Source organism: Cherax quadricarinatus, chromosome 5 (assembly GCF_038502225.1).
Source record: "Cherax quadricarinatus isolate ZL_2023a chromosome 5, ASM3850222v1, whole genome shotgun sequence".
In the NCBI taxonomy this organism is placed as follows: Eukaryota; Metazoa; Arthropoda; class Malacostraca; order Decapoda; family Parastacidae; genus Cherax; species Cherax quadricarinatus.
This window is the reverse complement of record NC_091296.1, coordinates 18,064,289-18,091,458: the sequence shown is the minus strand read 5'-3', so window position 1 is coordinate 18,091,458 and position 27,170 is coordinate 18,064,289. Positions and strand designations below refer to the sequence as shown.

At 42.3% G+C, this 27,170-nt stretch overlaps 1 protein-coding gene across 3 annotated transcripts in view; it reads left to right on the top strand.

Moving 5' to 3' along the window:
- LOC128684672 (ankycorbin-like) overlaps nt 1–25,795 on the top strand; it is a 42,546-nt gene extending 16,751 nt beyond the window's left edge. Inside the window, exons 9-21 of one of the 3 annotated variants that reach the window (XM_070100876.1) lie at nt 45–179; nt 1,254–1,391; nt 2,014–2,136; nt 2,519–2,740; nt 3,343–3,540; nt 4,535–4,672; nt 5,343–5,471; nt 10,772–10,909; nt 17,833–17,913; nt 18,225–18,362; nt 19,223–19,339; nt 22,259–22,399; nt 24,659–25,795. In XM_070100876.1, coding sequence (XP_069956977.1) covers nt 45–179; nt 1,254–1,391; nt 2,014–2,136; nt 2,519–2,740; nt 3,343–3,540; nt 4,535–4,672; nt 5,343–5,471; nt 10,772–10,909; nt 17,833–17,913; nt 18,225–18,362; nt 19,223–19,339; nt 22,259–22,399 — 1,698 coding nt within the window. In that variant the 3' untranslated portion in view covers nt 24,659–25,795. The remainder of the gene's footprint in view (nt 1–44; nt 180–1,253; nt 1,392–2,013; nt 2,137–2,518; nt 2,741–3,342; nt 3,541–4,534; nt 4,673–5,342; nt 5,472–10,771; nt 10,910–17,832; nt 17,914–18,224; nt 18,363–19,222; nt 19,340–22,258; nt 22,400–24,658) is intronic. The other 2 variants (XM_070100889.1, XM_070100882.1) reach the window with 2 other exon arrangements.
- The last annotated feature ends 1,375 nt before the right edge of the window (nt 25,796–27,170 follow it).

Here is a 27,170-nt window from a genome sequence, read left to right as displayed (position 1 = left end):
GTTAGCGAGAATTATAAACTTGGGTCTCGCGGTATCACTGATAGGTACTGGTGGAGGAGCAGCTGAGAGAGACGCGCCTTCACGTTGATCACCAACAGAAGCAGCTGGCGGAGACGGTGTCCCTTCAGCAGCAAATCCAGCAGCTCGCCCTGCAGAACGACGAGTACCAGAGTCAGCTGGTTAGTTGGTCACTGAGTGCCACAACCTGGGTGTAAGTGCCATAACCTAGGTATAAGTTCCATAACCTGGATTAAGTGCCCCAAAATAAGTGTCATAACCTGGGTAGAAGTGCCACAAGCTGGGTATATGTTTCACAAGCTGGGTATAAGTGTCACAACCTGAGATATCTACAGTGATCACTGCGACTGAACTTCTGATGTTGTCCATTTGTATATTTTTCGTATCATATATTATGTCATCAACATAATTTACATCAAATTTCTCACTGTTCACTGACAGATGATGCGTTGCCTGGTTAATCATTCGCTGGCCTACCCGAGCTGGGTTTCACACCTCACTTATAATAAACAGATCACCACACAGTAATGTCCTGTGAATGCATTCGGGATCATTTACATAGTCAATTAATTACTAAATATAATATTGTGTCTCTCAGGCCAGAGAAGGTATGAACCAGCGCACCTGAGACAAAGTACACAGTACTCTACCCACCATGCCAGACCACATAAAAATTTAGGTGGCCAACAAATTATTTGCAAATAATTTCGCTATTTGCGAATTGTTAGAGATTCTAAATATCTCTTGTGGGTTAGTTCATTTGCAAGTGAAAATGAAATTCATTTCACCTTCCTGGTGCCATCAATTTTTGGGAACAAACGCCTAGTTTGCTGGACATTCAGAGTTTTGTGTGATCTATCATTGTGTCATTGTGTACATTGTTCCAAGGTGTGCAGGTTCTCACCAATTCACTGCTACATCTTACTTAGCTAGCAGAATGGCTGGGCCCAGTCCAGGGGTCCGTTGTGTGCCTCTGTTATCTTTTGACCACCCACAGGATGGCTATGGTATGCACAGTAAAGTTATCATACTTGTTGTATCGTATACTAGGATATTATCGCCATCATCATTATCAGTCACTAACGTCATCATATTTTCCTTAATCTTATTAAAATGTTAGACAATACCCACAAGTTGATGAGAAAGATAACTAAGTATTGCACTTGTTTGTGTCTTTCTCATTATTTTCCTTTCCTCTTCGCTTGTTCTTCTAACGTTGTGGAATTGTTACCCAGAACCAAAATCAGAGCGAGGAGGCAAAGGTGCTGGAGAGAGAAGCTGTCAACAAACACACCATTGAAACCCTCAAGAGGGAGGTGGAGCGACTCTCCCTTCAACTGAGAAGCAGCAAAGAAAACCTCTTGCAGACTCAGGTAGGTCGAACTCAAGTGATATTGTTGGACTGGATGGGTGAGAGTAGGACCTGCCTAATGTGGGATAGTATACCCACTGCATGGCTCCATGGAAAGGACTGATGGAGTAGTTTTCTTAGTTTGTCTGTCAGGAGTTAAAAAACTAATAGTTGTCTTAGTCATAACTCGTTCAGTGTTGCCGGTTCTTTGACAAAGACGCAGGAAAATGGTGTCTAAGGAGTAACGAATGGCTCCTCTGATTAGCTTATGAAAAATTAGGCAAGTTTATTTTTTTGCATTCCGTGGCAGTGTCAGTCACTGTTGACATAGTCTTAACACTATTTCTTGTTTTAATTAGCCTTCTACTAAATGTGAATATTGATGTTTTGATTAATGCGTCATCAACACTGGCCAACGAAAAAATGAGAAACCACTTGAGAAGCATAATAATGCACAAGTAAAAAGATAAGTGTATTTTTCGGTCTCAGTCAGAGACCGAAGATCTTCTTTTAACCTCTTGATTCTTTTTCCGTTAATCTGCTGTTTCACGTTTCGCGGATACTGATGTTTGTAAGTAAACTCTTTATTTTTTTTTGTGTAATTATCATCATCATCTCACTCTCATCTCTCACCTTCCCTCCAGGAAGCTCTCCGTCAAGCTGAAGTCAATAGCTCCTCCACCTTCCAAATCGAGTCCCTTCAGAAGGAAATAGAACATCTTACTTGCATGTTGAGCGAAACGGGCCATAGGGCGCTCAGTAATCAGGTAAGACACACCACATGGAGCTCAAATTAATACACGTGCATGCCCGGACACACACTCAACTACAGCCAAAACTTACCCACTACACTCCTAACCCCCACCTCATCAAATATAACCCCCACTATAGCCATAAACACCACCACTGTGTTTGCACGCGTCTTGATACTGTGTTTATTAACTCGCCGATAAACACAGATCAGTATTCATTTCTTTTATTATGGTTTAAAACTCAGCTTATGTAATTTATTCTGATGAAACAGTTTGCCCTTAAACTTGATCTTAATTTTCCACTCTACAAAATTTTAGGTTTCTTAAACTGTGCATTAAGCAAGCCTGAGAAAAAATAATAAGTATTCTGCTAAAAAGAATTATTTTTAACATTTAGGAGAAGATGGAGCAGAAGATTGCTACACTAAAAGAAAGAGATGAAAGCCACACAAGTGTCATAGAGGAGCTAACAGAGAAGATATCAGCACTGGAGAAGCTTGAAGAAGCTAACAAAAACACCATAGTTGTGTTGTCTGAAAAGCTAAGAGAAGCTGAAGCAAGGGCTCGCAGCGACCAGATCAAGCTGAGGGTAGCTGAAGAAAAGGCTTCTGTCGATCAGGTAAGTCAGACTGAGAAATGCTGAAGGCAAAATGGTCAACAGGTAAGGTAAGCCGAGGGAAAGGTTCTGGTAGTAAGGTATGAGGAAAATAATCCACAGGCATGTATGTAGGTCCAGAGTAAGAGAGGCTGGCATATCTTTTTTCAGCATAAATCTTCATCTGGATGCCAGGCAGGTGAAGAGATATACTGAAAAACCATCATCCAGGTATGTCAAGAGATATTCTAAGGTAAAAATCAGCAGCTAGGTAGATGAGCCTGAAAAATACTATAGCCACTGTCACTGGGTATGAAAGTTGAGACAGTCTCAAACTTCTTTACTTTTCATGTATTAATTCTTTCCTATAGTTAGTAAATCATCTTACCATCTGATTTATGGATCAAGTGCTCTTTAACAATTCTTTATCAGTGATATTATTTGCTATAGAACCACCAGTTATGCGAATGAATGCTCAGAATATTTTTACCCGAAAGACTGAGCGTGATATTGGTTTAGTTAAAATTATACTACTTAGATTATGCTCACACTGTCTGCAACAATTCCTGCAATGTTTTAATAAAGAATTCATTTTAATACATAACGTTCCGTACTTGTCTCAACAGACACAAGAGGAAAGACTGAAGGAATTGATAGAACAGGATGCCACAAACAAAGCGACCATTGCCTCACTCTCCGCCCAAATGAGCCAACTGGCGGAGCAAGACGGCTCCAGCAAGGCTACCATTGCCTCCCTCTCCGCTAAGGTGCAGCAGATGACTCAGACCATCGGTGAGAGGGACAACAAGACACTTGCCGTCCACGTAAGTTACTTATATATAGTGGCACACTGCTTACACGTGTTGAATTCATAAGATGACATCAAAACCTACTAGATACGTAACGAAATAGGCTATGGATTTCATTCACTGCATTTGGGCCTAGCGACACTAGTTCAAATCCCATTTCATAATTATCCTTCAAGCAAGCAATAAATTAGAGTGAAAACCACACACTCTGATCGAGAGACATTAGGACTTTTTTATATTGAACTATTTGCTCATAACTGGAATTTGCCTATATAATCAACGGTGTCCATAGGTAATCCACTGTCCAAAAAAGCTATGCATGAGGTAGTCTCATAGCTTTTCTCATCCGGCTGGATGCTGGTAAAAATTTAGTTTTAGAACATACTGATTGATATATGATTTTATTTGGAAGATTGTGAAATTAATTAGAAAAAAATAATCGGAGGGGTCAGTTGCTGGTGTCGCAGCACTAGAATCCAGTGAAACTAAATAGAATCCTAATACGTAAATTCTAAAAATACCATAGTTATTATACTTCTTGTTGCTTTATTTGATGCACCGAGTAATTTGTGAAGTATTACCGCCAACACGATCTTGATCGCTCTATTTAAACTTCACTGGGTCAGTAAACAGGGCGAGTGACAGAGCTAATACAATCTCATAAACAAGGCTAGGAGACCCCAGCCAGTCAAACACATCTTGGATCACCCCTCAAGAGAGGTGCTCCGATGCCGGTGAAGAACTCTTGATCTAAGGAACTTGAGTAATTCCTGGTTGCTTACCATCCCCCAGACGCTGAATAACCCCTCTGGGTTCAAAGCTTCTCCCCGACCCCCATCCGATTTAATACGAACTGAATTAATGATATACTTATTCCGTTTCGACTACTTGTTCTTCTGCTACCATAAATATTATTATGATTATTATTATTATTATTATTATTATTATTATTATTATTATTATTATTATTATTATTATTATTATTATTATTATTCTGGTTGCCAAACAGAAGCAGCAACAGGCCAGGATAGAGGAGTTAATAGAAGAGAACGAGTCAAAACAGAAGACGATCTCAGCTCTTACAATGAACCTTGATCAACTTAATCAGAAACTTAAGGAGCGCCAGGAACACACTGCCTGGTATCAGGTAGGTTGTTACTCAACACCATGGCAATCAGCTTCGGGTTTATACCTATTTTAACCTATTTTATTACATATATATTTTTAGAGGGGTTTTAGGCTATTCGGAAAAAGTTAATATATTTTAATAAGATTTCAAGACAACTTAGTTTAATGATACTAAATTTTGTTAGCCTACGATAGACTGATTAGAATTAACCTATTTTCTTTTATTTTATTTTAGCATAATTAGGTTCTGTTAGGTTTATATCGTCCGGTTGTGATGCTAAATTCAAAATTTATGTATTATGTAAATTTACGAAAGTATATACTTTCATCTCAATGCATCAAACCGAAATTTAAAAAAAAAAATGTCTTAGGGCCATTCGGCTTGTCTGCCTGACTCTTAGGAAAAAGACCAAAAAAACCATTTCTGCCCATCTGTAATAAATAAAAAGGAATTTATTATGCTTAGTAACCCAGGATAGCCTAGCCATGATTATGGTTTTCCTCTTGGATGCGCTCCACACCAGTCGAGTATCTCCTACAGTAGATATATCTATTTACTTCCGTCTAGGTACATATATCTATGTACTTCCGTCTATATAGATATATCTATTTACTTCCGTCTAGGTACATATATCTATTTACTTTCTTCTATATAGATATATCTGTTTACTTCCGTCTATGTTCCACAGAACAAGTTGAAGCAGAAAGAGAAGGAGGTGGAGGAGAGAGACTACACCATCACCGGACTTCAGCAGGAGGTGGATGATCTGACTCAGAGGCTGCAAGAATCCGAACAACAGAAGACTCCTTTCAGTCAGGTGGTTGCTGCAGTCACTGCTTGCACACACACACACACACACACACACACACACACACACACACACACACACACACACACACACACACACACACACACACACACACACACACACTACACACATACACACACACACATACACACACACACATATACAGGATTTCACACCTTTATGTGAATTTACGTAATTTTAGGCACACAAGACAGTACAGTGGAAACCAAGAGATAGGGTACATATGCAAAACATATGTAGTACATATGAGGGAAATAAGGACTGCTTACATAAACACACGCATACACACACACATACACACACACTAGGTGAGAACAGGATCTGCTGTTAGGCACTTGAATAGCTGTAGCACGCACACACACACACATACACACATACACACACACATACACATACACACACATATACAGGATTTCACACCTTTATGTGAATTGACCCTCTAACCCTTCCTTCTCTCTCCGTCTCTTTGTCTCTTTTCCTCTCTTCCTCTCTCTCTCTCTATTCTCTCTGTTCTCTCTCTCTCTCTCTCTCTCTCTCTCTCTCTCTCTCTCTCTCTCTCTCTCTCTCTCTCTCTCTCTCTCTCTCTCTCTCTCTCTCTCTTTCTGTCTCTTCCTCTCTCTCTTACACTTTCTCTATTCCTCTCTCTTTCTCTCTCCCTCTCTCTTTCTCTCTCCCTCTCTCCCTCTCTCTCCCTTTCTCTTCCTCTCTTTTTCTCTCTCTCTTCCTCTCTCTCTCTTCCTCTCTCTTTTCCTCTCTCTCTTCCTCTTTTTCTCTCTTCCTCTCTCTCTCTTCCTCTCTCTCTCTTCTTCTCTCTCTTCCTCTCTCTTTTCCTCTCTCTTCCTCTCTCTTCCTCTCTCTCTCTCTTTTCCCTTCTCACTCTCTCCCCTCTCTCCTCCTATCTTTCCCTTCTCTCTTTCTTTCTCTCACTCTCTCCCCCTTTTCCTTTTCACTCTCCCCCTCTCTCTCCTACCTTTCCCCTCTCTCTTTCTTTCTCTCTCTCTCTCTTTCCTTTACTAAATAAAAAAAAATGGTTGGGACTCGTAGGAATCAGATGACAATGGTATTGGTAGGGAGGAATGGATGGAGGAGCAGTGGAAAAGGATGGAGCAAGAATGGGAGAGAAAATTAGGAGAGCTTTCTGAAAAAATGGAGAAAGAGCTCTCTGCGAAATGGGAAGAGAGGTTGGAGAAGGAGACAAAGAAATGGGAGGCACAAGTCGAAACTGCAGTAGACAGGGTAAGGGTCCTAGAGTTTCAGGTAAACAGGCTGAAGCAAGTCTCAGGGGCAGTGACCAGAGAAGACAGCATATGAAGCTGAGAGGATGAACAGGAAGGAAGGAGATATGAATTATGCTAAGGTCATATCAGCCTGCAAAGAAGGGTCAGGGAGTAAAAGGAAAGGGCAGCTGGGTGCAGATAGAGAGGGAGATAAGTCGAATGCTGAGGCACAACCATGCTACCAAGAGCCACTGGAAAAATCAAGGGAGAAAAATTACCATATACAGACAGGAACCAGAGTCACAGAGGGAGAGGTAATTGGAGGAGGAAAGGGCAAAATCAGTGTTTATCCATGGGCTTCGGGAGAGAGAGGAAAAGACACACACTGAAAGATGGCAGGAAGAAAGAAAGCAGATTGAGAAAATCATCATGGAAATAGGGGGAGAAGACATGGACGAGATTGTAAATTTTCAGAGAATAGGGGGGTACTTGAAGGGGAGAAACCGACCGATCAAGCTGATTCTCAGGACAGAAACAGTGAGGAACAGGATCCTCCAAGAGAAACCAAGGTTGAAAAACTCGGAAGAGTACAAGGTGTTCCTAGACAGAGACAGAACACAAACAGAGAGACAGCAGCTGAGGGAGAGGACAAAAAAGCGAAAGGAGATAGGAAAGGAAACAAGGATGGAACCAGCAGAGATCAGTCAGAGCAGAACAGAGAAGCAAGGGCAAGCACACACACAACTATCCTCAGAACCCCACAACCTATCACACCATCCCAACACAAACTACAATCCAAACCCACAGCTTCCACCCAACCCCCAATCATAGAACCCCACAGTATGCTACCAGGTCTCCCACCCCCACAGGCCCCCCAAACCACAGTATTGGAAAGGAAACTGAAGGTATGGTACATAGACGCTGATGGAATAACAAACAAGTGGGAGGAGTGGCATGAAAGAGTCAAAGAGACATCACCGGACATCATAGCGCTCACAGAAACCAAGCTTACAGGTATGATAACAGATGCCATCTTTCCAACGGGATACCAGATCCTGAGGAAAGACAGAAGGAACAGGGGGGGTGGAGGAGTGGCACTGCTGATCAAACACCGATGGAATTTTGATGAGCTGGAGAGAGGAGACAGCGGAGAAGAAAGTGATTACATAGCGGGAATGCTTCACTCTGGAGGTCCCAAGGTGGTAATTGCAGTGATGTATAACCCACCACAGAAAAGCAGGAGACCAGGGCATGAGTATGACGAGAGCAATAGAGCGATGGTTGACACACTGGCTGCAGTGGCCAGAAGAGCTCATGCATGCAGGGCAAAGCTCCTGAAAATGGGCGACTTTAACCACAAGGAGATCTACTGGGAGAACTTGGAGCCACATGGGGGCCAAGATACATGGAGGGCTAAGATGATGGAGGTGGTACTGGAAAACTTCATGTACCAACACGTAAGGGACACTACAAGAGAGAGAGGAGAGGATGAGCCAGCAAGACTGGACTTAGTATTCACCTTGAGCAGTGCAGATATTGAGGACATCACATATAGAAGACACCTTGGGGCCAGCGATCACGTGGTTTTGAGCTTCGAATACACAGTAGAGCTACAAGTGGAGGGGGAAGCAGGAAGGCCAGGACAAATGAAACCAAACTACAGGAAAGGGGACTACACGGGAATGAGGAACTTCCTGAACGAGGTTCAGTGGGACAGAGAACTGGCAGGGAAGCCAGTTAACGAGATGATGGAATATGTAGCAACAATGTGCAAGGAGGCTGAAGAGAGGTTTGTACCCAAGGGAAACAGGAATAATGAAAAAGCCAGGATGAGCCCATGGTTCACCCAAAGGTGCAAGGAGGCAAACACCAAGTGTGCTAGGGAATGGAAGGAATATAGAAGGCAAAGGACCCAGGAGAATAAGGAGAGCAGTCGTAGAGCCAGAAACGAATATGCACAGATAAGAAGTGAGGTCCAACGACAGTATGAAAACGACATAGCAGTGAAAGCCATATCTGACCCGAAGCTGTTATACAGCCACATCAGGAGGAAAACAACAGTCAAGGACCAGGTAATCAGGCTAAGGAAGGAACGAGAAGAGACAACAAGAAATGACCGTGAAGTATGTGAGGAACTCAACAAGAGATTCAAAGAAGTGTTCACAGAGGAGACAGAAGGAGCTCCAGAAGGACGGAGAGGTGTGGCACATCAAAAGGTGCTGGACACGGTACACACAACCGAGGAAGAAGTGAAGAGGCTTCTGAGTGAGCTAGATACCTCAAAGGCAATGGGGGCAGATAAAATCTCTCCATGGGTCCTGAGAGAGGGAGCAGAGGCGCTATGTGTACCCCAAACAACAATATTCAATACATCTATCGAAACAGGGAGATTGCCTGAGGCATGGAAGACAGCAAATGTAGTCCCAATCTTTAAAAAAGGAGACAGACATGAAGCACTAAACTACAGACCAGTGTCACTGACATGTATAGTATGCAAAGTCATGGAGAAGATTGTCAGGAGAAGAGTGGTGGAACACCTAGAAAGGAATGATCTCATCAACAGCACCCAACATGGTTTCAGGGATGGGAAATCGTGTGTCACAAACCTACTGGAGTTCTATGACAAGGTGACAGCAGTAAGACAAGAGAGAGAGGGGTGGGTGGATTGCATTTTCTTGGACTGCAAGAAGGCGTTTGACACAGTACTACACAAGAGATTAGTGCAAAAACTGGAGAACCAAGCAGGGATAACAGGGAAGGCACTACAATGGATCAGGGAATATTTGTCAGGAAGACCGCAGACGGAGTACAGTCTAGGGGGCCAGAGACTACAAACCTCACTCAATGAAAAAGATCTTGGGGTGAGTATAACCCCAGGCACATCTCCTGAAGCGCACATCAACCAAATAACTGCTGCAGCATATGGGCCCCTGGCAAACCTCAGAACAGCATTCCGACACCTTAATGAGGAGTCGTTCAGGACCCTGTACACCGTGTAAGTTAGGCCCATATTGGAGTATGCGGCACCAGTTTGGAACCCACACCTAGCCAAGCATGTAAAGAAACTAGAGAAAGTGCAAAGGTTTGCCACAAGACTAGTCCCAGAGCTAAGAGGTATGTCCTACGAGGAGAGGTTAAGGGAAATCAACCTGACGACACTGGAGGACAGGAGAGATAGGGGGGACATGATAACGACTTACAAAATACTGAGAGGAATGGACAAGGTGGACAAAGACAAGATGTTCCAGAGACTAGACACAGCAACACGGGGACACTGTTGGAAGCTGAAGACACAGATGAATCAAAGGGATGTTAGGAAGTATTTCTTCAGCCACAGAGTAGCCAGGAAGTGGAATAGTTTGGGAAGCGATGTAGTGGAGGCAGGATCCATACATAGCTTTAAGCAGAGGTACGATAAAGCTCATGGTTCAGGGAGAGTGACCTAGTAGCGACCAGTGAAGAGGCGGGGCCAGGAGCTTGGACTCGACCCCTGCAACCTCAACTAGGTGAGTACAACTAGGTGAGTACACACATACACACACACACACACACACACACACACACACACACACACACATACAACAGGCCTAGTGTCTAATCGACATGTGCCTATGACAAAATGGTAACTAACTAACACACACACACACAAAGGACCTCCCCAGACCAAGTGTCTATCGACAAGTGCCTTTGACAACAAGTAACTACATGCATTACATGCTTAAACAAAATTATACATGTGTATGAATGATATACAATACCGACAAGATGAAGAATTAGACAAATGTGCATTATCTGGGTAACTATTTGTAGACGTCTACAAATAAAGTTACCCAGATAATGCACATTTGTCTAATTCTTTAAAACTATACATGTTTAAAGCTTCTTGTTCGAATTTGAACTTTTTTAATTTATGCAATAATTATATTACCGTACAATTTTTATATTCTAGTCATGTGTGCAGACGAACGTACAATTTTTATATTCTAGTCATGTGTGTGTTCACAACACTGATTTACCCACTATAATGCCAGTGATATACACAGCCTCTAACAACAACATTGTTCCCCACAGTATGAGCGTGGAGGCACTATGGTAGCACTACAGAAGCAAGAGGCGGCCAACAAGCAAACAATCAAGGCCTTGGAGAACAGACTTCACCACCTGACCACTAAGATGAAGGATAGTGAAAAGGCTTCCCTCGATGTTCAGGTTGGTCTGAAAGTGCTCACTATTTTCGTAGGTCGATTCACCTTACTTCCTCAGTGTTAGATTGAAACATTTACTCAATGCTAGGTTGAATCATCAGACATCCTCAGTGTTAGATTGAAACACATAGTGCTAGGCTGAATCACCAGACATCCTCGGTGTTAGATTGAAATACTCAGTGCTAGGTTGAATCACCAGACATCCTCAGTGTTAGATTAAAACACATAGTGCTAGGCTGAATCACCAGACATCCTCGGTGTTAGATTGAAACACCCAGTGCTAGGTTGAATCACCAGACATCCTCAGTGTTAGATTAAAACACATAGTGCTAGGCTGAATCACCAGACATCCTCGGTGTTAGATTGAAACACCCAGTGCTAGGTTGAATCACCAGACATCCTCAGTGTTAGATTAAAACACATAGTGCTAGGCTGAATCACCAGAAATCCTCGGTGTTAGATTGAAACACCCAGTGCTAGGTTGAATCACCAGACATCCTCAGTGTTAGATTAAAACACATAGTGCTAGGCTGAATCACCAGACATCCTCGGTGTTAGATTGAAACACCCAGTGCTAGGTTGAATCACCAGACATCCTCAGTGTTAGATTAAAACACATAGTGCTAGGCTGAATCACCAGACATCCTCGGTGTTAGATTGAAACACCCAGTGCTAGGTTGAATCACCAGACATCCTCGGTGTTAGATTGAAACACCCAGTGCTAGGTTGAATCACCAGACATCCTCGGTGTTAGATTGAAACACCCAGTGCTAGGTTGAATCACCAGACATCCTCGGTGTTAGATTGAAACACCCAGTGCTAGGTTGAATCACCAGACATCCTCGGTGTTAGATTGAAACACTCAGTGCTAGGTTGAATCACCAGACATCATCGGTGTTAGATTGAAACACCCAGTGCTAGGTTGAATCACCAGACATCCTCGGTGTTAGATTGAAACACCCAGTGCTAGGTTGAATCACCAGACATCCTCGGTGTTAGATTGAAACACTTCCTCAGTGCTAGGTTGAATCACCAGACATCCTCGGTGTTAGATTGAAACACCCAGTGCTAGGTTGAATCACCAGACATCCTCGGTGTTAGATTGAAACACCCAGTGCTAGGTTGAATCACCAGACATCCTCGGTGTTAGATTGAAACACTCAGTGCTAGGTTGAATCACCAGACATCCTCGGTGTTAGATTGAAACACTCAGTGCTAGGTTGAATCACCAGACATCCTCGGTGTTAGATTGAAACAGTGCTAGGTTGAATCACCAGACATCCTCGGTGTTAGATTGAAACACTCAGTGCTAGGTTGAATCACCAGACATCCTCGGTGTTAGATTGAAACACTTCCTCAGTGCTAGGTTGAATCACCAGACATCCTCGGTGTAAGATTGAAACACTTCCTCAGTGCTAGGTTGAATCACCAGACATCCTCAGTGTTAGATTGAAACACTTCCTCAGTGCTAGGTTGAATCACCAGACATCCTCGGTGTTAGATTGAAACACTTCCTCAGTGCTAGGTTGAATCACCAGACATCCTCAGTGTTAGATTGAAACACTTCCTCAGTGCTAGGTTGAATCACCAGACATCCTCAGTGTTAGATTGAAACACTTCCTCAGTGCTAGGTTCAATCACCAGACATCCTCGGTGTTAGATTGAAACACTTCCTCAGTGCTAGGTTGAATCACCAGACATCCTCGGTGTTAGATTGAAACACTTCCTCAGTGCTAGGTTGAATCACCAGACATCCTCAGTGTTAGATTGAAACACTTCCTCAGTGCTAGGTTGAATCACCAGACATCCTCGGTGTTAGATTGAAACACTTCCTCAGTGCTAGGTTGAATCACCAGACATCCTCAGTGTTAGATTGAAACACTTCCTCAGTGCTAGGTTGAATCACCAGACATCCTCGGTGTTAGATTGAAACACTTCCTCAGTGCTAGGTTGAATCACCAGACATCCTCAGTGTTAGATTGAAACACTTCCTCAGTGCTAGGTTGAATCACCAGACATCCTCAGTGTTAGATTGAAACACTTCCTCAGTGCTAGGTTGAATCACCAGACATCCTCATTGTTAGATTGAAACACTTCCTCAGTGCTAGGTTGAATCACCAGACATCCTCAGTGTTAGATTGAAACACTTCCTCAGTGCTAGGTTGAATCACCAGACATCCTCGGTGTTAGATTGAAACACTTCCTCAGTGCTAGGTTGAATCACCAGACATCCTCAGTGTTAGATTGAAACACTTCCTCAGTGCTAGGTTGAATCACCAGACATCCTCAGTGTTAGATTGAAACACTTCCTCAGTGCTATGTTGAATCACCAGACATCCTCAGTGTTAGATTGAAACACTTCCTCAGTGCTAGGTTGAATCACCAGACATCCTCGGTGTTAGATTGAAACACTTCCTCAGTGCTAGGTTGAATCACCAGACATCCTCAGTGTTAGATTGAAACACTTCCTCAGTGCTAGGTTGAATCACCAGACATCCTCGGTGTTAGATTGAAACACTTCCTCAGTGCTAGGTTGAATCACCAGACATCCTCAGTGTTAGATTGAAACACTTCCTCAGTGCTAGGTTGAATCACCAGACATCCTCAGTGTTAGATTGAAACACTTCCTCAGTGCTAGGTTGAATCACCAAACATCCTCAGTGTTAGATTGAAACACTTCCTCAGTGCTAGGTTGAATCACCAGACATCCTCAGTGTTAGATTGAAACACTTCCTCAGTGCTAGGTTGAATCACCAGACATCCTCAGTGTTAGATTGAAACACTTCCTCAGTGCTAGGTTGAATCTCCAGACATCCTCGGTGTTAGATTGAAACACTTCCTCAGTGCTAGGTTGAATCACCAGACATCCTCACTGTTAGATTGAAACACTTCCTCAGTGCTAGTTTGAATCACCAGACATCCTCGGTGTTAGATTGAAACACTTCCTCAGTGCTAGGTTGAATCACCAGACATCCTCAGTGTTAGATTGAAACACTTCCTCAGTGCTAGGTTGAATCACCAGACATCCTCGGTGTTAGATTGAAACACTTCCTCAGTGCTAGGTTGAATCACCAGACATCCTCAGTGTTAGATTGAAACACTTCCTCAGTGCTAGGTTGAATCACCAGACATCCTCAGTGTTAGATTGAAACACTTCCTCAGTGCTAGGTTGAATCACCAGACATCCTCGGTGTTAGATTGAAACACTTCCTCAGTGCTAGGTTGAATCACCAGACATCCTCGGTGTTAGATTGAAACACTTCCTCAGTGCTAGGTTGAATCACCAGACATCCTCAGTGTTAGATTGAAACACTTCCTCAGTGCTAGGTTGAATCACCAGACATCCTCAGTGTTAGATTGAAACACTTCCTCAGTGCTAGGTTGAATCACCAGACATCCTCAGTGTTAGATTGAAACACTTCCTCAGTGCTAGGTTGAATCACCAGACATCCTCAGTGTCAGATTGAAACACTTCCTCAGTGCTAGGTTGAATCACCAGACATCCTCAGTGTTAGATTGAAACACTTCCTCAGTGCTAGGTTGAATCACCAGACATCCTCGGTGTTAGATTGAAACACTTCCTCAGTGCTAGGTTGAATCACCAGACATCCTCAGTGTTAGATTGAAACACTTCCTCAGTGCTAGGTTGAATCACCAGACATCCTCGGTGTTAGATTGAAACACTTCCTCAGTGCTAGGTTGAATCACCAGACATCCTCAGTGTTAGATTGAAACACTTCCTCAGTGCTAGGTTGAATCACCAGACATCCTCAGTGTTAGATTGAAACACTTCCTCAGTGCTAGGTTGAATCACCAGACATCCTCAGTGTTAGATTGAAACACTTCCTCAGTGCTAGGTTGAATCACCAGACATCCTCAGTGTTAGATTGAAACACTTCCTCAGTGCTAGGTTGAATCACCAGACATCCTCAGTGTTAGATTGAAACACTTCCTCAGTGCTAGGTTGAATCACCAGACATCCTCAGTGTCAGATTGAAACACTTCCTCAGTGCTAGGTTGAATCACCAGACATCCTCAGTGTTAGATTGAAACACTTCCTCAGTGCTAGGTTGAATCACCAGACATCCTCGGTGTTAGATTGAAACACTTCCTCAGTGCTAGGTTGAATCACCAGACATCCTCAGTGTTAGATTGAAACACTTCCTCAGTGCTAGGTTGAATCACCAGACATCCTCGGTGTTAGATTGAAACACTTCCTCAGTGCTAGGTTGAATCACCAGACATCCTCAGTGTTAGATTGAAACACTTCCTCAGTGCTAGGTTGAATCACCAGACATCCTCAGTGTTAGATTGAAACACTTCCTCAGTGCTAGGTTGAATCACCAGACATCCTCAGTGTTAGATTGAAACACTTCCTCAGTGCTAGGTTGAATCACCAGACATCCTCAGTGTTAGATTGAAACACTTCCTCAGTGCTAGGTTGAATCACCAGACATCCTCAGTGTTAGATTGAAACACTTCCTCAGTGCTAGGTTGAATCACCAGACATCCTCAGTGTTAGATTGAAACACTTCCTCAGTGCTAGGTTGAATCACCAGACATCCTCAGTGTTAGATTGAAACACTTCCTCAGTGCTAGGTTGAATCACCAGACATCCTCGGTGTTAGATTGAAACACTTCCTCAGTGCTAGGTTGAATCACCAGACATCCTCAGTGTTAGATTGAAACACTTCCTCAGTGCTAGGTTGAATCACCAGACATCCTCGGTGTTAGATTGAAACACTTCCTCAGTGCTAGGTTGAATCACCAGACATCCTCAGTGTTAGATTGAAACACTTCCTCAGTGCTAGGTTGAATCACCAGACATCCTCAGTGTTAGATTGAAACACTTCCTCAGTGCTAGGTTGAATCACCAGACATCCTCAGTGTTAGATTGAAACACTTCCTCAGTGCTAGGTTGAATCACCAGACATCCTCGGTGTTAGATTGAAACACTTCCTCAGTGCTAGGTTGAATCACCAGACATCCTCAGTGTTAGATTGAAACACTTCCTCAGTGCTAGGTTGAATCACCAGACATCCTCGGTGTTAGATTGAAACACTTCCTCAGTGCTAGGTTGAATCACCAGACATCCTCAGTGTTAGATTGAAACACTTCATCAGTGCTAGGTTGAATCACCAGACATCCTCAGTGTTAGATTGAAACACTTCCTCAGTGCTAGGTTGAATCACCAGACATCCTCGGTGTTAGATTGAAACACTTCCTCAGTGCTAGGTTGAATCACCAGACATCCTCAGTGTTAGATTGAAACACTTCCTCAGTGCTAGGTTGAATCACCAGACATCCTCAGTGTTAGATTGAAACACTTCCTCAGTGCTAGGTTGAATCACCAGACATCCTCGGTGTTAGATTGAAACACTTCCTCAGTGCTAGGTTGAATCACCAGACATCCTCGGTGTTAGATTGAAACACTTCCTCAGTGCTAGGTTGAATCACCAGACATCCTCGGTGTTAGATTGAAACACTTCCTCAGTGCTAGGTTGAATCACCAGACATCCTCAGTGTTAGATTGAAACACTTCCTCAGTGCTAGGTTGAATCACCAGACATCCTCAGTGTTAGATTGAAACACTTCCTCAGTGCTAGGTTGAATCACCAGACATCCTCAGTGTTAGATTGAAACACTTCCTCAGTGCTACGTTGAATCACCAGACATCCTCAGTGTTAGATTGAAACACTTCCTCAGTGCTAGGTTGAATCACCAGACATCCTCAGTGTTAGATTGAAACACTTCCTCAGTGCTAGGTTGAATCACCAGACATCCTCAGTGTTAGATTGAAACACTTCCTCAGTGCTAGGTTGAATCACCAGACATCCTCAGTGTTAGATTGAAACACTTTCTCAGTGCTAGGTTGAATCACCAGACATCCTCAGTGTTAGATTGAAACACTTCCTCAGTGCTAGGTTGAATCACCAGACATCCTCAGTGTTAGATTGAAACACTTCCTCAGTGCTAGGTTGAATCACCAGACATCCTCAGTGTTAGATTGAAACACTTCCTCAGTGCTAGGTTGAATCACCAGACATCCTCAGTGTTAGATTGAAACACTTCCTCAGTGCTAGGTTGAATCACCAGACATCCTCAGTGTTAGATTGAAACACTTCCTCAGTGCTAGGTTGAATCACCAGACATCCTCAGTGTTAGATTGAAACACTTCCTCAGTGCTAGGTTGAATCACCAGACATCCTCAGTGTTAGATTGAAACACTTCCTCAGTGCTAGGTTGAATCACCAGACATCCTCAGTGTTAGATTGAAACACTTCCTCAGTGCTAGGTTGAATCACCAGACATCCTCAGTGTTCAGGTTTCACCAGTAACTCTGCTAAGACTTCGTAATATATTAAAATAATAATCACGAGCAAGCGCTAAACTCGCAAGGGCCATAAAGCACCATGATAATGGGAGGCAATCAGGTTTCATTTATGGTACAAAAAAGTAGCTCCAATTCCTTGGATTAAGACCCAGTTCACCAATACCAATACCTCTTGACGAACTTTTTTTTAAAGCGATGTGAAGCCTGAAACTTTCCACTTCCCAGACGCTGTATGACCCTTACGGGTTTAGCTGTTCCCCATAAATTAATAATAACCACAACCCTCCCTCTTCCGCTCTTCATATAATATTTCATGCCACTATAAATGAGTAAGATTTTTTATGATTATTATTAACACATCGGCCGCCTCCCACCAAGGCAGGGTGACCCGAAAAAGAAAAACTTTCACCATCACTCACACCATCACTGTCTTGCCAGAGGCGCGCTTACACTACAGTTATAAAACTGCAACTTTACCACCCCTCCTTCAGAGTACAGACACTGTATGAGTAAGATATGTACTTTATTTATTGGAGAGGCATATCCAGAAGATTGTAAACAAAAGAGGTTCACTAAGTAGGTTCCTGTTCCAGCGGGAGCAGCTCGACACCATCGCCTCGCTCAGAAAGGAATTGGAACAACTTAAACAAAAGGAGAAGTCTGCTGATGCACAGGTACTTCCTCCACCACTCCAAAGTTCCATCTAAACTGCGTGCTGCAGACAAAAGTGTGGAAAAGACAGGCTACTGAACAAACTTTAAAATGATAACGCTTTGCTCAGAGAGAAACATTGTCACAACAAAAGCTTGGTCTGCAACCTGTCTTTTTTTCACTAATTTTGTTATTGTTCGTGCATTCATGATTATATTTCATTGTTATATGTGACAAATGTGACCTACTTAGCATGGAGTATAGACATAACATCATCCTTATCTATATTATTATTATTCCTTGTTTATAATGATATTACCTTTAATCTTGGTAGACTCACGACGACCCAGAGGTGCATGACCTGATGGAGGAGAATCTGCAGAAGTCACTGGTCATTGAGGCGCTCAACAAGAAGGTCGACAAACTCAACGAAGAACTCAAAAAGAACTTCATGAATTTCTCCTCCTGGCAGGTAAGAATGTTGGTCATGCAGGATGACTGTGGAATACAGCACAGTATAGACACCTGTATGTTGGGTGATAGTGCAATAGAGCACAGTATCGACAACTATATGCTGGATGATAGTGGAATACAGCACAGTATCCACAGCTGTATGCTGGATGATAGTGGAATAGAGCACAGTATCGACAGCTGTATGCTGTATTAAAGTACACAGTTTAGCTCCAGTGCAGTGCAGAACAGCATAGTCTTATCAAAATACGCGCAGCATACTGGGAGAAGACTGACTGCGAGATCAGAGTTTACGCACAGAGGATAGAGCACCATCATTCCTCGTGCTGAATGACCTCTCAGGATGTTAGCGCTATATATATTAATAGAAGATAAACTGTAGTATAGTCTAAATTACACTGGCACCATTTATTTTATATTTCAGATATGAATTTAATGAAAAGATCAAGTTATTTAACACAAAATTATTAAATTTTCCATTAACGATACATAAGCAAAGAACATTATTTACATATCTGAATCAAACAGAGCTATTAAATTAAAATATCAGAAAAAGATTAAAAAATGGTTAAGTGGGGAAGTGAAACAGAATTCTTCCTCCGTAAGCTATGCGTGTCGTAAGAGGCGACTAAAAAGCCGGGAGCAAGGGGCTAGTAACCCCTTCTCCTGTATATATTACTAAATCTAAAATGAGAAACTTTAATTTTTCCTTTTGGGTCACCCCGCCTCGGTGGGATACGGCCGGTGCGTTGAAAGAAATATATAAAATATATATATATATATATATATATATATATATATATATATATATATATATATATATATATATATATATATATATATAATTCTCTAACATGACAGACTCAGCAGCAGGAGAAAGACAGAGAGGCAGAGCAGCGGGAAGCTGAGAGTCACCACACCATCACCTCCCTGAGGCAGGAGCTGGACCAACTCACACAGGAGCGCGCCAGGGCCCAGGTAGGACAGGTGCTGGCCAGCCAGGGGAGTCAGGGTTCACTCAGGGATTAGTAACAATCTTCACAATTAATCACCCAGACCTTATTGAGATGATAAGTTACATGTGCTTCACCCGGGTAGCTTTATTAGGCATAAAAAAAACATGAGTCTTATTGATCAGCTCGTTGATATTGTATATAATTAATATAATGATATACTTCGTCCAGTGTTAGGTAAATTCCTGGAGAGTTAAGCTCGGCCTCTAGAATAGAAGCCAGATTGAGGATTCTAGAGTCAGTTTCCATTTCAAGGGGGGTTTTCTAGATGCTGAAAAATCCCCTTTGATCCAAGGAACTGGAACTATCCTCCCCTTCCCAGGATGGAACTTAATTATCTCCCACTTCCCAGGCATTGCATAACTCCTACAGATTTAACGTTTCCCAGTGAATATCATATTAAATGGCCTTATTTATGGGAAGCATTAAACCCGTGTGGGGTCAGCGCAAGGAGTGGTGTAGGATCGATCCTCCGTCCTCTGAGAGCGAGGCAGACATTTTACTTAATTATACTCTAGAGTCAGATCATTTAAAAGATAATCACATTAGTTTACAACCAGATATATTAGAAGTCATGCAGCACAGTCGGGATCGAGTTAAGGTCATACAAGAATCCTCGAGGTAGAACAAAGGTCATGAAGGTCATTTTACCTTCAGGGAAATTGTACGGCAGTAAACAAGGTTATTTGAGTCAGGGGAGTCATCCATTAGTTAGGAAGGTCATCCATTAGTTAGGAAGGTCATCCATTAGTTAGGAAGGTCATCCATTGCTTAGGAAGGTCATCCATTAGTTAGGAAGGTCATCCATTAGTTAGGAAGGTCATCCATTAGTTAGGAAGGTCATCCATTGCTTAGGAAGGTCATCCATTGCTTAGGAAGGTCATCCATTGCTTAGGAAGGTCATCCATTGCTTAGGAAGGTCATCCATTTCTTAGGAAGGTCATCCATTGGTTGAGGTCATCTATTGGTTAAGGAGGTGATCCATAACTTAAGGTCATCCATTAGTTACATTACCCATTCCTTTGTAAGGTTATCCGTTAGTTAGAAAGGTTATCCATTAGCTAGAAAGATCATCCATTGGTTAGGAAGGTCATCGATTAATAAGAATGGTTATCCAATATTCAGAAGTGTTTATCATCTGTAAAATCTGAGACATATGAGAGAAAAGGCTGAAGCAGAGCCCACCCTTCCAGGCTCACCCTTCCAGGCCCACCCTTCCAGGCCCACCCTTCCAGGCTCACCCTTCCAGGCCCACCCTTCCAGGCTCACCCTTCCAGGTCCACCCTTCCGGACTCATCCTTCCAGGCCCACCCTTCCAGGCCCACCCTTCCAGGCTCACCCTTCCAGGCCCACCCTTCCAGACTCATCCTTCCAGGCTCACCCTTCCAGGCCCACCCTTCCAGGCCCACCCTTCAAGGCCCACCCTTCCAGGCCCACCCTTCCAGGCCCACCCTTCCAGGCCCACCCTTCCAGGCCTACCCTTCCAGACTCATCCTTCCAGGCCCACCCTTCCAGGCCCACCCTTCCAGACTCATCCTTGCAGGCCCACCCTTCCAGGCTCATCCTTCCAGGCCCACCCTTCCAGACTCATTCTTCCAGACCCATCCTTCCAGGTCCACCCTTCCAGTCCCATCCTTCCAGGCCCACCCTTCCAGACTCATCCTTCCAGATCCATCCTTCCAGGCCCACCCTTCCAGACCCATCCTTCAGAGGCCCACCCTTCCAGGTCCACCCTTCCAGACTCATCCTTCCAGACCCATCCTTCCAGACCCATCCTTCCAGGCCCATCCTTCCAGTCCCATCCTTCCAGGCCCACCCTTCCAGGCTCATCCTCCCAGGCCCACCCTTCCAGACTCATCCTCCCACGCCCACCCTTCCAGACTCATCCTTCCAGACCCATCCTTCCAGGCCCACCCTTCCAGACCCATCCTTCCAGGCCCACCCTTCCAGACTCATTCTTCCAGACCCATCCTTCCAGGACCACCCTTCCAGACTCATCCTTCCAGACCCATCCTTCCAGGCCCATCCTTCCAGACCCATCCTTCCAGGCCCCCCTTCCAGACTCATTCTTCCAGACCCATCCTTCAAGGCCCACCCTTCCAGACCCATCCTTCCAGGCCCACCCTTCCAGACTCATCCTTCCAGACCCATCCTTCCAGGCCCACCCTTCCAGACCCATCCTTCCAGGCCCACCCTTCCAGGTCCACCCTTCCAGACTCATCCTTCCTGACCCATCCTTCCAGGCCCACCCTTCCAGGTCCACCCTTCCAGACTCATCCTTCCTGACCCATCCTTCCAGTCCCATCCTTCCAGGCCCACCCTTCCAGGCTCATCCTCCCAGGCCCACCCTTCCAGACTCATCCTTCCAGACCCATCCTTCCAGGCCCACCCTTCCAGACCCATCCTTCCAGGCCCATCCTTCCAGACCCATCCTTCCAGGTCCACCCTTCCAGTCCCATCCTTCCAGGCCCACCCTTCCAGACTCATCCTTCCAGATCCATCCTTCCAGGCCCACCCTTCCAGACCCATCCTTCCAGGCGCACCCTTCCAGGCCCATCCTTCCAGGCTCACCCTTCCAGGCCCATCCTTCCAGGCCCACCCTTCCAGACCCATCCTTCCAGGCCCACCCTTCCATGCCCAGCCTTCCATGCCCACCTTTCGAGGCTCACCCTTCCAGGGGGCTGCCTTGGAGCGCTCTTGATACAGAGAATTGTAGTTACTCTCCTCGTCCTCGGATTGAACCTGATTAGCTGTCATTCCCCAGGAGCTGTTTGATCTCCCTACAGGTCAGGTAATTTACTTAAATGTCATTGAGGGGAAAAAAAGACACTAGAATATAAAGGAATCTCACTGTTCACCTGTTTGAAAGTGCCTTATGCCACAGCAGCAGCAGCAGCAGCAGCAACAACAGCAGATGAATGAGCAGCATGCCTCCACATCTAATAGCTACTCCAGTCTCCCCCATCATCAGGTGAATCACACCGCCCACACCAACAGATACCAACCCAGGAACTTTATCAAATAGGTAAATACCATCCAGTATCAAGCTATTGTATATATATATATATATATATATATATATATATATATATATATATATATATATATATATATATATATATATATATATATATATATATATATATATATATATATATATATATATATATATAATATATATATATATATATATATATATATATATATATATAATATATATATATATATATATATATATATATATATATATATATATATATATATATATATATATATATATATATATATATATATATATATATATATATATATATATATATACATATGCAAAACAACCCCTGTGAAAGAATAGAGAAGTTCCAAGCGATTTCGTGACTACTCACATTATCATTGTTCCTTGATAATGTAAGTAGTCACGAAAGCACTTGGAACTTCTCTATTCTTTCACAGTGGTTGTTTTGCATATTCTAAAATCACCTGTTTACTGTGATCTTATTGCATATATATATATATATATATATATATATATATATATATATATATATATATATATATATATATATATATATATATATATATATATATATAATGTAACCACGAACAAGTGATATTTAATCAATAAGAGCACTGCGACTAGCCGAGGATTAGATCCCATGTTGTTTTAGCCCGCCTCATGGTGAGCAAAAATTTACGACGCTCTAATCCACGGGACCATACAATCCTACAAGAATCACGCACCCGGCAGAGCTAGTATATATACTGCTTGTGAAAGCTAGCACACCAAACGGGGAGGAGGATGAAATTAGCCCTGAAGCACTCACACCATCGTATGTCCTCGGATAACGGTACAACACCTAGCTCTGCTGGGTGCGTGATTCTTGTAGGATTCGATGGTTCAATGGGTTAGAGCGTCGTGAATTTTCGCTCACCATGAGGCGGGCTAAAACAACACAGATTCGAATCCTCGGCTAGTCGCAATGTTGTATATATATATATATATATATATATATATATATATATATATATATATATATATATATATATATATATATATATATATATATATATATATATATATATATATATATATCAATAAGTAAATAAAAGTATTAGTCAGAGGGTTGAAGAGGGGTTGTTGAGGTGGTTTGGTCATTTAGAGAGAATGGATCAAAGTAGAATAACATGGAGAGCGTATAAATCTGTAGAGGAAGGAAGGCGGGCTAGGGATCGTCCTCGAAAAGGTTGGAGGGAGGGGGTAAAGGAGGTTGTGTGGGCGAGGGGCTTGGATTTCCAGCAAGCGTGCGTGAGCTTGTTAGATAGGTGTGAATGGAGACGAATGGTATTTGGGACGTGACGAGCTGTTGGAGTGTGAGCACGTTAATATTTAGTGAAGGGATTCAGGGAAACCGGTTATTTTATATAGCCGGACTTGAGTCCTGGAAATAGGAAGTACAATGCCTGCACTTTAAAGGAGGGGTTTATGGATATTGGCAGTTTGGAGGGATATATTTTGTATTTTTTTTAACGTATATGCTTCTAAACTGTTGTATTCTGAGCACCTTTGCAAAAACAGTGATTAAGTGTGAGTGAGGTGAAAGTGTTGAATGATGAAAGTATTTTCTTTTTGGGGATTTTCTTTCTTTTTGGGTCACCCTGCCTCCGTGGGAGACGGCCGACTTGTTATATATATATATATATATATATATATATATATATATATATATATATATATATATATATATATATATATATATATATATATAATTATTTCAGATAAATACACAACATATACACTACTGTACAGCAAATCCGAGGAAATACAACACAGTAATTCTCTCTGATGCAATACATGTGTATAATATAATGCAGCCTATTATATAATGATACAGCTAAAATTTACATAGTATGTACCATGTGTGTACCAGTATCATAGACATCCCGGAAGTCCATCAGCGACAGAAGATGAAGACATCCTTAGGGGCCATTTAAACTTTGCTATTAATCCAGGATAACCCAAGACTTACCTCTATTAAGGTCCTACCCACAAGCAGATTAATACTGAAGTACGTGTTTCTTACCAGGTGAACATGAACACTATGTATAAGAACATTTGTTAGTCTCGTTTCACCGGAGAACAGAACATGTTTTTTTTTCAGTTGTGAGAGGAACACACTACCACTGTAATGAACAGATGAAGGAAGCGAGTCCATCGAGCTAATGGTTTTACTTATCTTCATCTTCATTTCTCATTATCAATAATATTTTATCCTCCTTCATTCCTCAGATCATGCTTAGCAGTGTGATCTGTTGTTCAGGCTCCTGGTTGTGGCATCTTCACCAACATAACCTGACATCTCCAAGCCTTCATCTGCCTCCAGCAAGTTTCCTTTGCTTAGCACAAGCCTGTTGTCTCTTCTTGTTCTGTAATGGCTCACATGCAGCTGCTTTATCTTCAGGACGACTAATCAACACACAAAGACATTGGTAGGATTGGCCACCAAGAAGGGTTTTGGAAAATTCTTCATGAACACTCCAACGTCAGGAAACTTGTCCCGTTTCCTGACAAATAAAATACCACCGCCATCACCTCACGCTTGGAGCAGCGTAAACAGACAGTACTCTGACTGTGGTGCATTTTCAGCCATTGGTTTTATGTAATTTTATACTAGTATAAGTAATGAACAGTAAGTGAATAAAGAAGCAACGGTACATTATATTTACAGAAAACAAACTTTCTGTGCAGGTCTTGGAAAGACATGTACTCCAGACTGTCTCCTTGTGAAGAAGGGAAGTGATCATTCTTAAATATGACTACATGTTTTTCATGCTTTAAACACAACTCACTGATCAGTCGCAACTCAGATGTTTCTACTCGCCCTTGCCTGTTCTCACCAGTTGTTAATAAGCTTAACGTGTAAGCTGGGTTTTCATTGGTTATGCTGAAGCAAAGAAGTCGAGGAAAGAAAGTGTTAAAGGAATTTCTCATACGATTACGCTATACACTGAAAGTTTACTTTACTCTCTAATTTATAGATTAAATATTATTCTTAATTGGTAAATTTAATTCATGTTAAGCGCTAGACCCATGTGGGTCATTCAGCGCAAGACGTAATAGAGGCTCGATCCTCCGTCTGCTGAGCGCCAGACAAACACGCTTCCTATTTGTACTCACCTATATCTTAACTAGTAAAGGAGTTACAAGTAGCCTGAGGCTTTGACCTTAATTTGCCACCCTATTGCAATTTGCATATTTTTGTTGCACATACGACAACTCCCTTTTATCAGGAAAAGAGAGTATGTCTATCAGCATGTCGGAAAATATATACTGTGGCGTGATTTATTAGATTTTGGTGAAAATAACATATTGTACTGCATGTTACACCCTTATCAAGTACAATAATTAATTAAAGATTCAGATACATCATTGAATTGTATTATCATTATTATATGGGGAAGCGCTAAAACCGTAAGGATCATACAGCGCCAAGGGAAGGAGAGGAAATCAGGTTTGATATCTGGGGAAGAGAGTAGCTCTAGTTCTTTGGATCAGGAGACCTCCGCAGAAAAATGGACGCATGTAACACTTCAGGTAAGACAGGATACAACTCGACCACAAACGTCGGCTAATATTTAGGGTAGGAGCCTGTGTCTTTTATTGAATATATTATCCTATGGGGAACACACACACTGTATAATATATATATATATATATATATATATATATATATATATATATATATATATATATATATATATATATATATATATATATGCATATATATATATATATATATGCATATATATATATATATATATATATATATATATATATATATATATATATATATATATATATATATATATATATATATATATATATATATATATATATGCAAAACAACCACTGTGAAAGAATAGAGAAATTCCAAGCGCTTTTGTGACTACTCACATTATCAAGGAACAATAGTTCCTTGATAATGTGAGTAGTCATGAAAGCGCTTGGAATTTCTCTATTCTTTCACAATGGTTGTTTTGCATATTCTGAAGTCACCTGTTTAATTTTTTATTAACACATCAGCCGTTTCCCACCAAGGCAGGGTGACCTGAAAAAGATACACTCCATCACTGTCTTGCCAGAGGCACGCCTACACTACAGCTAAAAAACTGCAACATATAAACACCTTTCCTTCAGAGTGCAGACACTGTACTTTCCACCTCCAGGACTCAAGCCTGGCCTGCCAGTTTCCCTGAGTCCCTTCATAAATGTTGCTTTGCACACACTCCAACAGCACGTAAGTCTTAAAATCCATTTGTCTCCACTCGCTCCTGTCTAACACACTCATGCATGCTTGCTGGAAGTCCAAGCCCATAGCACACAAAACTTCCAATACTCCAACCTTTCCTAGGCCGACCCCTACCCCGCCTTCCCTCCAGTACAGATTTATAAGCTATCCAAGTCATTCTGTTCCGTTCCATCCTCTCTAAATGTCCGAACCACCTCAACTATCCCTCCTCAGCCTTCTGGATAATACTTTCAGAAACCTCGGACAGTCCACAGCGACTTTTGAAAAGTTCTGTCGTTCATTCATTGATTCTTGTACCAGAGTGTTACCAAAGAGACAAGCTATTTTTCTATATGATTAACTCTTTTCATAATTTTTCGAATTTTTTTTTTTCGCTCGCACGCCACGGAACACCCGCCGCCCCTTTAAAGCGCCTTAAGACTGATGAAGGGCTCATGATCCATGGAATTGGAATTACTCTTTACTTGGATCAAACCTGATTTTTTCCCACTA